This window comes from Gekko japonicus, unplaced genomic scaffold, assembly GCF_001447785.1.
Source record: "Gekko japonicus isolate JY-2015 unplaced genomic scaffold, Gekko_japonicus_V1.1 scaffold5194, whole genome shotgun sequence".
Taxonomy (NCBI): Eukaryota; Metazoa; Chordata; class Lepidosauria; order Squamata; family Gekkonidae; genus Gekko; species Gekko japonicus.
In genome coordinates this window covers 1-13564 of record NW_015159868.1, presented here as the reverse complement: position 1 = coordinate 13564, position 13564 = coordinate 1, and the positions used below count along the sequence as shown (strand labels likewise).

Here is a 13564-nt window from a genome sequence, read left to right as displayed (position 1 = left end):
AGAGTGGCTTTTTCCATAAGGCCCTACCAAATCCATGTGAACCAGATCAAGTGGCCTTTCAGATTGCCTGAAGCTCTGCTTAGCAACAGGACACACTTTTGACTTAGACATCTTACAAATCTCACAATCTAAGTATGTTTTACAGTTGTTTACATTGTCTTTTCCTATTTTTTTCAATGTTTTCTGTATTGTGTTATAGGACACATGTGCTAACCTCCTGTGCAGGACATGCTGGCAATTGTTATGGGGCTTCACATTTGTAACCACCTGTGCATTTACTTTTGCACTGTTCAACACATATACATTTTGTTTCAGCCTGCCTATAGCACACACCTTGTTTGCTTTAAACACTTTACATTCCCTATTAGCAAACACCACCTTGTAACCAGCATCATCAAGACATATTATGCTAAGTAAATTTTGTTGTAGAGTAGGTACACAGAGCACCCCTCTAAACGTGTAGTCCAGGCAAGGGATATATACGTCACCCTCTGCAGTTACTTTGGCCAAAGTCCCATCAGCCAGGCTCACAGAAGTCAGTTAAGGCTTCCTCTTGTTCTGCAGCATGCTGTCATCGTGGCAAAACATTAAACTGGCGCCTGAGTCGAGCAACCACTCCGTGGTGTCTGCCACGCTTTGCAGTACTACAGAAATCTGGGGTCTGAACCCAGATTGTTGCTTCCCCTGTTTCTGCCTCTTGGGACAGGAACGGATTAAATGGTCAAAACTGCCGCAGCCAAAACATTTTCTCTGCTGCTGCTTCTTGCTGCTTCTCTGGTTGCTAGGTGACTTAGTAACACAGGTGCTCGCTATCTCTGGTAGTTGCTTGGCAACCTCTTTGGCCTTCTGCCCAGACTGGTTGGCACACTTCCCAGACAAGTGAGTGTGCTGAGCAAAATCAAGCCTCTGGGAAGACTCTGAAAAAATCTTCCCCGTGACATAATCAACAGTTAATCTGGCAACATCCATTGCTTCAAATGCAGTGATCAGCATCTGATAATCCTCTGATATCGACCACAAAATTATGTACACTTTATCAAGGTCACTGAAAGTTTTACCTCGGTCTTGGAGTTGTCTGAAGTAATCCATTAGCGTAGCCAAATGCTGTTTAATGGGCTGATTAGGCAGCTGCACCGTCCTGTACAGACGCCTCGTCAGAGAAATAACAGAGCCCATATCTGCCTGCTGATAAATTCCCTTGAGAGCGTTCCAAGCCTCCTGGCTGCTCCCTTTATCAGCGACATAAATTAAGTTGCCGTCACTCACGCTCAAAATGATAAAGGCCAGAGCTCTTTCATCATTCCTCTCTTCCAGAGGTGTGGGCTCGTCAGGGGGGTCGGACACACAAGTCCAAAGACCCTCCTTCACCAGGAAATATTTCATCCTTAAAGCCCAAATAGCATAGTTAGTTGTAGTTAGCTTTTCCACAAGCTGAGATGTCGGTACCTGTGCCATGCTGCCTTGTGCTCCTGGTTGCTGGTTGCCCGGGCTCTGCAGATGGACGTCTGTGTTAACACACGACTCCCCCTCAACGCTGCTGCCGTCTGGCTCGTCCAGCACCTCCGAGTCTGCCAGCTGCTGGGTGTCCTTGTCGGCAAAAGACTCCCACTCACTGCTGCCAGCCTCTGACTCCTCCAGCTCTCTCGGCACCACTGAATCCTCCAGCCTGCTTCTCCACAGCTTTGCTGGAACACTGCTTTCGGCTCAGCACACAAAAGCCTCAGTTAGCTGACACGTTGCTACTCCAGTGGGACTCACTCAGAACTCCACTTTACTGCCAGCCGCGGATCCGGGCCCATAACCCTGTCGCGGTCCCGCGGAATGCTGGCTGGCACGTTAGTGCCCAAAGGAGATAGAGTACCCACTGAAGACTGGAGTCAGGAACTTAGGTGCAACCACTGTGAGTTTATTCTCACCCAGCCACCACCTATATACAGTTCTGTGTGTCAAAGTGCTCCGCTGCAAATGATACATTGGAAGGAAAAAGGACACTGTACACTCTGTACATATATACACCTGCTGGCCAATCAGCACATAGCTGATGCAACCTCTTGCAATACACCTAATGCCAGGCTGCACTGCCTTAAACCAGTTCTGGCCAGCCTCCTAGCAGTCACATGCTGTTCCTAGCTGTCACTTCACTGACACTCTAGATTAAACTCATCTAGGCCAGCCTTACCATAGTAAGTGAATCACGACATTCTGGGAAGTCTCCAGACCCTACCTAGAGGTTGGCATCCCCACTTCCAGCACATGTAGAGGTATTTGTTGTTGTTGTTCAGTCGCACAGTCGAGTCCGACTCTTCGCGACCCCATGGACCAGCTCCCGCCAGGCCCTCCTGTCTTCCACCGTCCTCTGAAGTTTGCTCAATTTCATGTTCGTTGCATCTATGACACTGTCTAACCATCTCATCCTTTGCCATCCCCATCTTCTTTGACCTTCAATCTTTCCCAGCATCAGGGTCTTCTCCAGTGAGTGCTCCCTTCTCATTTGGTGGCCAAAGTATTTGAGCTTCAGTTTCATTATCTGGCCTTCCAGGGGACAGTCAGGGTTGATTTCTTTTAGGATTGACTGATTTGTTCTTCTTGCAGTCCAAGGGACTCTCAAGAGTCTTCTCCAGCACCATAGTTCAAAAGAATCTATTCTTCCCCCTCCTGGGGCTCAAGCCTTAATTAAGTAAATACTGGGGTCTCCCTGCTCTGTGAGAAATACCAGGCACGTTGAAACAGAAAGGCAGAATTTCTTGGGGAAGTATTGCCCACGAGAAGAAGACAGGCTGCTCCAAGGCTTTTTTCTACCTTGGAGACCCTGTGTGCATGTCTGCACCACACACACACGTACACATGTCCCTATATGGCGGAACGCTGCGGGTTTAATCGAGCAGGGCTTGAGCAAAAAGGAAAAAGAACAAAAGCTGCATCCATATGACAGCAGTCCTGTGTGTTTTCACTGCTTGGTGTAGTGGTGAGGAGCGCAAAATCTAATCTGGGAGAACCGGGTTTGATTTCCCCATGCCTCCACATGCAGCGGCTGGTGTGACCTTGGGTCAGTGACAAGTTCTTTCAGTGCTGTTCTCTCTAGAGCAGTCCTTGAAAGCGCTCTCTCAGCCCCACCTACCTCACAGGCAGTGTTCCCTCTAAGCTGAGTTAGTGTGAGCTAGCTCACAGTTTTTTAGCCTCCAGCCCACACATTTTTGTCTTAGCTCAGGAAGGAGGGCTCCAGAGCAAACTGATTTTTGCAGTAGCCAAAATGCTCCGTTAATGCCAGTAACTCACAAAGTAGAATTTTTGCTCACGAGACTCCACAGCTTAGAGGGAGCATTGCTCACAGTGTGTCTGTTCTGGGGAGGGAAAGGACATTGTAAGCCGCTCTGAGGCTCCGAGTGAAGGGCAGGGCATAAATCCAACCACCACTACCTCCTCCTCCTCCTCCTCCTCCTCTTCTTCTTCTTTAAAGCACCCACACAATTGGATTAGCAGGGGATTCCTTGCTGGCTGCAGCTTGTCTTGTTGTTCCCCCTCCCCATCACTTTTCAGGCAATATGGACTAAACCTGACAGCCCCTTTCCTGTTTTATCTGTGCAACAAAAAGGGTGACTTTTTGAAAAGTAAAGGAAGGGCATGGCTTAGGGTTGCCAGACTGTGCCTGGCAACTGGGGGGAGGTTTGGTGGGATGGGCAGGGGGCACGATGTTTCACGTGTCTTTGCATCACTTCCAAGGAAATTGCAAAAAAAAATGACATGTGGGTAACTCTAGGAACTGCCAAAAACTCTATGGTAAAACCATAGAGTTTCCAAACAATTCCTAGAGCTACCCTTCACCACCTCTGCGTTTTCCCTGTAATTGACATAACTGTGCATGCAACATTGCCATATTTTAATTTTTTTCCTTCTGCCACCACAATGGAGGACTAGCAGCTAGAGACACTAGCAAGACTACTGTGGTTACCTGTACATGACAAATGTCCATCCCCGAAGCTCCTCTTTTGAGAGAATTTAATTGACAACAGCAAGCACACTTGAGTGAAAACCCAGAGATTAAATGTAGGCTATTGTTTATAATATCATCAAGAGTCTGCAGAGCTGCTCAAATGCAAGGGTCTTGTTGAGATTGAAACAACAGGAGGCAACCAGTTATCTTTTTTGTAATTGCATCCTTGGTGGAGTGGCTGGCCTTAATGTATGTCACCGAAAGAATCTGTCTCTACAATTTGTCTAAGGCAGCTGGATGTAGCATTTATCTCACCACCTTCTGAAACTCCTACTCTGCACTCTTGTCTGTTGCTCTCCAAAAATTATCTGTTGTTTCTCAAGAGCAGAGGAAGAAAAACGCCAGCAAGAACAAGGTGAAAAACCAACCAAAACAGAACAAAAAGGGAAAAGAGAAAATAAAATAAATCCCTCTCAAATCTTAACAAGGCTTCAGTACAGAAGTAAAACTCGTTACTTTAAAAAACAAATATGTCAAATAAGAATAAAATTATTTCGATAAATGTGAATGGACTTAATGGCCCTCAAAAGAGAAGGAGGACTTTACATCAAATCTCTAAATTACAAGTAGATGTAGTATGTCTACAGGAGACTCATAAGAAAATAATTGCACTTTTTTAGGTTACCTGTTAGTTCCAACTCAAATCAAACTGGTTTAGTATGTTGATAATAAATGTTAAGTTAGTGGGTTAATTAATGTTGATGTATTTAAATTGGGTTTTTTTTTTTACTTTTTCAGTGTATGTATCACTGAAAGTATTTTTTCATAAACGGCAAAATAATTATTGTACCAGTATTTTGAATATGTATCAAGTTGAATAACTATTTCATTATAATGTTGAAAATTTAAATAAAATATTTTTAAAAAAGAAGAAGGAGGAGACACCAAATATCTCGCATGTAAAAAGCTAGGTAAAGAATTTATGGCTGCGGATAGGAAGAAGAAAAGAGGGGTAGTAATTTATGCTACCGAATATCTCTCCCCTGAACTTATATTAGCCACGGGAGATAGGAGAGTAGTGGCAACAAAAATAAGACGGCAGGGGAGGGAGAGTTTGATAATAAATATATACACCCCTAAAAGTTTGATAATATCTACATTATAGGAGACTATAATGCGGTCTTTGACCCCGAAATGGATAGGAAATCATCCGCAAAGAAAAATACAAAAGTAGGTCAGATTTTACAAAAAACTTTCCTTGACATGGCAGAAGAATATGGCTTAATTGATATTTGGAGAACAAGAAATAGAGTCAAAAGACTATACATAGTACTCTGCCAGACACAACTCATGGTCCAGAATTGACATGGCATGGATATCAGCCAGCTGGCTTCATGAGGTGTTGGAAGCCGAAATACTACCAAAAACTTTTGCAGATCATAACCCTATGCTACTATCGTTTAGAGAAGTAAAAAAGAAAGCTAGATGGAAATTAAATTTAGGCCTACTTAGAGATCGTGAGTTTTATAAAAACACCAAATTGGAAATTCAAGAGTTCTTTGAAAGAAATATGCAGCCAGAAATATTTATTGGAACTGTGTGGGATACTTTTAAAGCATTTATAAGAGGATAGTGTATTAGTCAGGAAGCATGGAGGAAGAAGAAAAGGAATGTAACATATGAGAGATTAGGGTTACAAATTAAAAAAGAGGAAAATAAACTCAAAAAATCTGGAACTAAAGGTGTCAGAGATGAAAAGAGAGTTGCTAATATTTTACCTATCCAGATGTGCAGAGGGTCCGATTCCAGGAGAACGTGAACGGCGAGCATATCATGATCAATAGGGGACCCAAATGTGAATCTGGGGGTGTACCTCTACATGGCACCCGTAGAATTACACACAGAGCGATGGCTGAGCACCATTTTTATACACTGGCAAGAGTGTCCTGGAGGGAGGATTGTGGCTTCAAAAACTAAGGACTGGGCAGCCATTTCCCATCTTTGACCAGGAGTTTTCCCAAACTCTGATCATAAGGGTGTGATGGCACCCTCTCGAGTATATCCTGGCTTGGAGGATGCTCTGTAGTATTGATGGCTCAAGTGGCTAAGATGCTGAACTGCAGGCTGTGGAAGGTCGGTAGTTCAGCAGTTCGAGACCCGAGTGTGCCGCATCACGGAGTGAGCCCCCGTCTCTAGTTCCAGCTCCTGCCAACCTAGCAGTTCGAAAGCAAGAAATTGCAAGTAGATAAATAGGTACCACTTCGGTGGGAAGGTAACAGCGTTCCGTGCACCTTGGTGTTTAGTCATGCCGGCCACGTGACCACGGAAACGTCTTCGGACAGCGCTGGCTCTTCGGCTTTGAAACGGAGATGAGCACCGCAACCCTAGAGTCGGATTCGACTGGCTTTTGAGCAAGGGAACCTTTACCTTTACTATATAATAACTTCAGAGTTGATAGCTTTTGGCAACCCAGGTGAATGGTCCCGGAAGAGAATTATAAATCTCTTACCCAGAGAAATGTTCTTCAGGAGGAACCACAAAAGACAGATGCAGGAGGAAGTTTTTACACTTCAGAGAGATGAAAGGAGTTTTTAGGGAAATAAGATTTCTACAGGACGTGCTGGTATGCTGAGAACGCTGAGAACTACTTGGGGGGGGGGGCATGTTGCACGTAGGCAGAATAGATGCTTCGTTTCCCACAATTTCCAGGCAAGCCCTTACGTTCACACGCGTGGCCCCTTTCGAGACTGCTCATAGTCTCAAGAGTCATGCCTTTTGTGGGTCCCTGGGGTAGTCCAGAACGCTCCCTCTAAGCCGTGGAGTCTCGTGAGCAAAAATTCCCATTTTGTGAGCTGCTGGCATTAAAGCGGTGAGCGAGCGATCTGGCCGCTTGAGCGAGCGATCTGGCCGCTGCATACATTAGTTTGCTCTGGAGCCCTCCTTCCTGAGCTGAGACAGAAATATGTGAGCCGGAGGCTAAAAAACTGTGAGCTAGCTCACACTGACTCAGCTTAGAGGGAACACTGCTTCCAGAGATGGGGGTGCCTGCTTATATGTGTGTGTGACAGGCTGCCCTCTATCCGGGTGGGAGTTACACAAGGTACGTCCCCATGCAGATCCAGGGAAAGAACATGGAAAATGTAACACAGAGTTAGCCCCACAGACAGGGCTGCCAAGCCCCTTGAAGGGGTGGGGCATCCCCCAGACCCAGCTCCCATTGGCTGCTGCCATTCCAAATGGTGGTGGGTGGAAAAAAAAAAGGAGCAGCGTGTCAGGCTAGAGTTGCCTTGCCAGTCCCCAGCTGGGGGCGGAGGATTCCCAGTTTTGCGGACTGCTGCCTGCCGCCGGCCAGCTGACTGGTAGGAGGAACCCTCCCCCCCAACTGCAATGTGGAATGAGGTACCTACATCACCCAGAAGTGATGGAGGCACATTGGAGGGGGCAACGCTCTGGTTTTTGGGCAAAACTCTATGGTTCGAGGGTGATTTTTAAGGACAAAAAAAATGGGGACAAAAAGGGGGGGGGGCTGTGAAGGCCAAAACGTGTTAGGTCTATTTCATCAGCCTCTGCATTTTTATATTTGTATATGAGGTATGAATGGGCCCTTATTTGTTATTTTAATTTGTGTTTAATAAATACATGTATATTTTTGTATGTTTTATAATTAGGTTTTTAGAGTTGGTTCTCTTCTATTCTTGACTGACCTTTTTAGGTTCTGAATTCGAGGGTGATTTTACCATCGTTTTGCCCCAAAACCAGAGCATCGGCCCCGACGTGCTTACGTCACTTCCAGGTGACATAGGCATGGAAAGCGATGTCACTTCTGGTGACATCGACACATTGGGGGCAATGCTTCCAGCTCCCGGAGCACCCCTACTCTTCCCGCCCCTTGCCGGCATCTCGAAGGGACCTGGCACCCTTACATGAGGCACTATGTTATGTCTGGTGAAAATCCCAGAAGCGACAAAGGGTAGCTCCAGGAATCACTGGAAACTCTATAGTTTTACCAGCGATTCCTAGAGCTACCTTGTGTCTCTTCCGGGTTTCTACTGGAAGCGGCGTTGTGCCACAGACGGCATTGTGAACCTGCCCCCGTGTCCCTGCCCTCGACCCTCCCACCAATTGTGAGAAACTTCCTGGCAACCCGACCCACACACAACCCAAAGCAATTTCACAATTTGCCACTCTAGTTGTGAATAAGGATTTCAAGAGTTGCTCCGAAGAAGAAGAGGAGGAGGAGAGATTGGATTTATACCCCGCCCTTCACTACCCAAGGGAGTCTTAGAATGGCTTACGAACTCCTTTTCCTTCCCCTCCCCACAACAGACACCCTGTGAGGCAGGTGGGGCTGAGAGAACTCTGACAGAAACTGCTCTTTTTTCAAGTACAGTTGTGCCAGAACTATGGTTTGCCCAAGGTCACATCAGCAGCTGCAAGTGGAGGAGTGGGGAGTCAAACCTGGTTCTCCCAGATTAGAGCCCGCGCATTTAACCACTACACCAAACTGGCTAGGTTGCCAGTCTTTTCTGTATCTGCTCTGGCACCAGTAGATATGAACAGCATCCAGCTTGCTGCCCTTTTGATTCTTTAACACACATACTCAAATGCTGATTCCGACAAAAAGAACGTATTGTGCATTCAACCATTCAAAACCACACTATGCAGCGTACTTTTGTGAATCTGCTACATTGTATAGTGTAGTTGAAGTGTGTGTTAAAGGCGTTCAGAGTCCATATAATGTTACCCAACGACACTTTATATTTTGTAAAAATGTATTCTGTGTGTATCATATACCATTTACATATCGCCACTTTGCTTATTGGCAATTTCATGGTTCGGTTTGTTTCTTGCTAGAGATTTAACCGCAGTCTTCTCCTCGTAGTGCTCGTTCCGTTTGATTCTGGCTTCTCCGTCTCCCTGAGCAACATGATACTTTCTCTTCCTCCCAGGATTCGGACCTGGCTGGCACCTGGAATACGTTGAGGTGGAAGACTCTCTCATGGATAAGTCCTTCCGTTTCCAGTGTGACCGCTGGCTGGCTAAGGGCGAAGACGATGGGCAGACCATCCGAGAACTGGCTTGTGCCAACAATGACATCCTGGAACTGAAGGAGCGCACCAGTACGTCTGACGGCATGGCTTGACTGGGGGAAGGGTGGGGAAGCCACACGGGCAGTTTATGAAACCAAGCCCCACTCCAGGCATATCACTACTTTACTACAAACATTTATCGCTAAGAGCATTGGCCATTACAGCTGTGGATAAATGCGACCCCCAAAAAGGGAGAAAAACGCAACCCTATACGAGAAAGATAACCAAAAAGCTTGAGACAACCCCCTGCAAAGTATAGCTACATACATAGTGCTAATCTACAAAATATCATATATAATTTAATTATACATTCAAAAGTGCTAAAATACCATTTTAAAACCACAGTCCTATGGTTCTGCACATGAGTACCTAATCCTAATACAAAGACAAATGTCCAATCATATAAATACAGGTTAAAAGGTGCAAATTATGCTGTCCCTATAGATAGTATCCCCACTCTGGAGGAGGAAGATGTTTTCTAATCTGTTATGTTACTGGCTGAGTTATGTTTGACAAAAAAGTATTTCGTTTCAAGGACAATTCTTTTGGCAGATCTCAGGTACAGCCATGGGGTGTAAATTTGCCACAGAATTAGCAGACTTGTTCATGGACAGATTAGAAAAAACCTTCATCCTCCAGAGAGATAATAATATCTACAGATATCCTATATAAAAGGTATTTGGATGATATCTTCATCATTTGGAAAGATTCAGAGGAGCTCCTTATCATAAGAGCATAAGAACATAAGAGAAGCCAATGCTGGATGAGGCCAATGGCTCATCCAGTCCAACACTCTCTCACACAGTGGCCAAAAAATACCAGGTGCCATCAGGAGGTCCACCAGTGGAGCCAGGACACTAGAAGCCCTCCCACTGTTGCCCCCCCCAAGCACCAAGAATACAGAGCATCCCTTGCCCCAGACCGAGAGTTCCTATCTATACCTTGTGGCTAATAGCCACCGATGGACCTCTGCTCCATATGTTTATCCAATTCCCTCTTGAAGCCATCCATGCTTGTAGCCGCCACCACCTCCTGTGGCAGTGAATTATCCAGTGTGGGCAGTATATTAACACGACACATCACAATATTAAATCTGAAATGGTGTATGACAGGTCTAGGATTATCTTTTTAGATGTTTTGGTTAAAAAGGAAAGTATTGAATTACATACTGATGTTTTCAGAAAACCCCACGTGATATTTTCCATCTTTATCACGTGAAGAGAAATCTACCTTTTTCTCAGACATTAAGGATTAGAAGAAATTGCAGCCATGATAAAGATTTTAATGGACAAGCCAACGTCCTTATGGAATAGAGGATAGAGAACATTCTTCCAAAATTCTCAAACAAGCCCTTTATAAGGCCAAGAACACACCAAGGGAATCCTTATTGACACCTAAGATTTGCAATAACAACACAGAGAGGATAATCATTCCATTAACTTATGATGGCGCTTATACTGGCATGAGGAATATAATTGAAAAACATTGGTCCCTTTTGTCTGAGATCCCTTGATATAGATCAAAACCTCTATCTACTTTCAATAGAACTAAAAATCTTAAAGATATGTTGGTCAGGTGTATACTTGAACATATTTCAGACGATACTTGTTTTTCTCCTTCCTCCCCCCCTCCCCACAACAGACACCCTGTGTTAGATTTAACAAGAAGAAGAAGAAGAGGAGATTGGATTTATACCCCGTCCTTCTCTTGGAGTCTCAGAGTGGCTTACAAACTCCTTTCCCTCCCCCTCCCCACAACAGACACCCTGTGAGGCGGGTGGGGCTGAGAGAACTCTGACACAATCTGCTCTTTCAGGAGCAGCTCTGACAGAACTTGTGACGGACCCAAGGTCACACCAGCAGGTGCAAGTGGAGGAGTGGGGAATCAAACCCGGTTCTCCCAGATTAGAGTCCACACACTTAACCACTACACCAAACTGGCTACCCAGAGGAGTTTGTAAACCGCTCTGAGACTCCTTTGGGTAGTGAAGAGCAGGGTATAAATCCAATCTCTTCTTCTTCTTCTTCTTCTTCTTCTTCTTCTTCTTCTTCTTCTTCTTCTTCTTCTTCTTCTTCTTCTTCTTCTTCTTCTTCTTCTTCTTCTTCTTCTTCTTGTTAAATCTATTGAGGGCTCACTTTGATTTTTACCACCAAGGAAGGCTTTTAGCCGAAATGCGTTGGATGTCGGTTCTTGTATATGGATATAATTTGTACCTTTTAATCTGTGTTTATGTGATTGGACATTTGTCTTTATATTAGGATTAGGTGCTCATATGCAGAACTACAGGACTGCGGTTGTAAATTATATTTTTACATTTTTGAATGTATAATTAAATTATATATGATATTTTGTACATTAGCACTACGTGTGTAGCTATATTTGGGGGGGGAGTATTGTCTCAGCCTTTTTGGTTACCTTTATAGCTGAAGAAATCCAGAGTTGTGTAATTGTTTTGGTGGTGAGACTCTCGCTCAAATCTCTCCCCTGCCATAAAGCTTTGCTGAGTCAACTTGGGCGGTCACTCTCCCTCAGCCTAACCTACCTCACAGGGTTGTTGTGATGGCACGGGTGGGTGAAGGAGGTACACTCCCCTGAGTATAGTGAATAAATTTATTTATTTATTTGATTTATATACTGCCCTCCCCGCGGACAGGTTCAGGGCGGTTTACAACAAGCTTAATATAGTACCATTAAAACAACCATTAAAATACCATTTGAAACAATGAAATCCTAAAATACCGAGCAACAGTATCTGATACCAATCAGATTATTTAGAATTCGGCAGTACCCCAATATTGGGATCTGGGCCACTGGAGAGGAGATAGCCAGGAGGGAAGAGGGACTTCCGCCATCTCAACCAAAGGCCCGGTAGAAGAGCTTCATCTTACAGACCCCATGGAAGTGTAGTAGATCCTGCAGGACCCTGATCTCACATGGGAGCTCATTCCACCAGGCGGGGGCCAGGCTGAAAAGGCTAGTCAGATGTCCCTGGGGCAGGGGGCCGCTAGAAGATGTTGATTTGCAGACCTCTGGCTTTAGAGCTGAAGCATTGTTCCTTCCTTCTTGGTTTCCAACAACTGCTGGAAAATGTCCCAGTTTTGCCTGGCTTTGGGACCTAATCAGGGCTCCTTTTATAGATAAAGCCCAGCAGGAACTCATTAGCATAATAGGCCACACCCAACAGCAGAAACACATTAGCATATTAGGCCATGCCCAGGACAGCACAGCTCATTGGCATATTAGGCCACACCCCCATGCTACCAGAAGTGTGCTCATCCAGCCACACCCACCTTTTGCTTCTTATTCTGCTTACCTTGTTTGTTGTCAAAACCCAGGGCTTTTTTGTAGCAGGAACTCCTTTGCATGTTAGGCCACACACCCCTAATGTAGCCAATCTGAATGAGTTCCTGCTGTTGGGTGTGGCCTATTATGCTAATGAGTTCCTGCTGGGCGTGGCCAACTCGGGAGCCAGCCGGAACTCCGTTCCTGTGCGTTCCTGCCCCAAAATAGCCCTGGACCTAATATAAGAGAGATTCCATCCCTCTTTGGGCCTGTTTCAAATTTTTATAAGTTTTTGTTGTTGTTGTTGTGCTGTTTTCTCAGTTTGTGTAAAAATATTCATATGTTCATTTTTGTGGTTCTAAACGACTCTCATGTAGGCTCATGTAGGGAAACCAACATAAAAAAGATGTGAAATGGATACATCTCACCTCCTCTTACCATTCAATGTGTCTTCTCTTTTGCCTTCCAAGCATACGAGGTCCTAACGATGACTACTGATCTGGAGGATGCAGAGACCAAGGAGAACATCTGGATTATTCTCGAGGGCAAGAAGGGACGTTCCAAAGAGTTCCTGTTGGAGAACTCAACCAAAAAAAGGAGGTTTTTAAGGTTGGAACAGAGTTTCTTTCCTGTACGGTCAAAGTACATCACCTACATTTTATCTCAGCAATCCTGACATAGAGCCCACCAAGGTCATGGTGGAAAGTGTTGTCAAGTTGCAGCCAACCGATGGCGACCCCATAGGGTTTTCAAGGCAAGAGACTTGAGAGGCGGTTGGCCATTGCCTGCCTTTGCACAGCACCCTTGGTATTCCCCGGTGGTCTCCTACTGAAGTGCTAACCGGGGCCGACCACTAAGGTAGGCTGCCAAAGTTATGCCTATGCTACAGATGTGGGAATGGACTCTGAAAGGTTTTGGCTTGCCTGAAGCTATGATGACCAGGAACTGGGAGTATAAATTCTAAAAAGGAAAATAAAAGAGGAAATGTTTTGAGGAAATAGGCCATTCATTTCGCAACATCTGTATTAGAGCAAATAAGTTTCACATGCAGAACAGGATAATTCCTACTGGACTATCCCATGATTTTGGAGTGTCCTGCTATCATCTATCTATCTATCTATCTATCTATCTATCTATCTGTCTGTCTGTCTGTCTGGCTGGCTGGCTGGCTGGCTGGCTGGCTGGCTGGCTGGCTGGCTGGCTGGCTGTCATCTATCTATCTATTATCTATTATCTTCCTCGGGAGGTGGTGGATGCTCCT

General features: G+C 45.1%; 1 protein-coding gene across 1 annotated transcript in view; it reads left to right on the top strand.

Annotated features, from left to right (window-relative positions):
- The window catches only part of LOC107107805 (lipoxygenase homology domain-containing protein 1-like), a gene marked incomplete at both ends in the record, with an annotated part of 50478 nt that extends 37566 nt beyond the window's left edge, over nt 1-12912 (top strand). The window contains 2 exons of the mRNA XM_015408151.1: nt 8881-9051; nt 12774-12912. Coding sequence (XP_015263637.1) covers nt 8881-9051; nt 12774-12912 — 310 coding nt within the window. The remainder of the gene's footprint in view (nt 1-8880; nt 9052-12773) is intronic.
- Nucleotides 12913-13564: the final 652 nt, after the last annotated feature.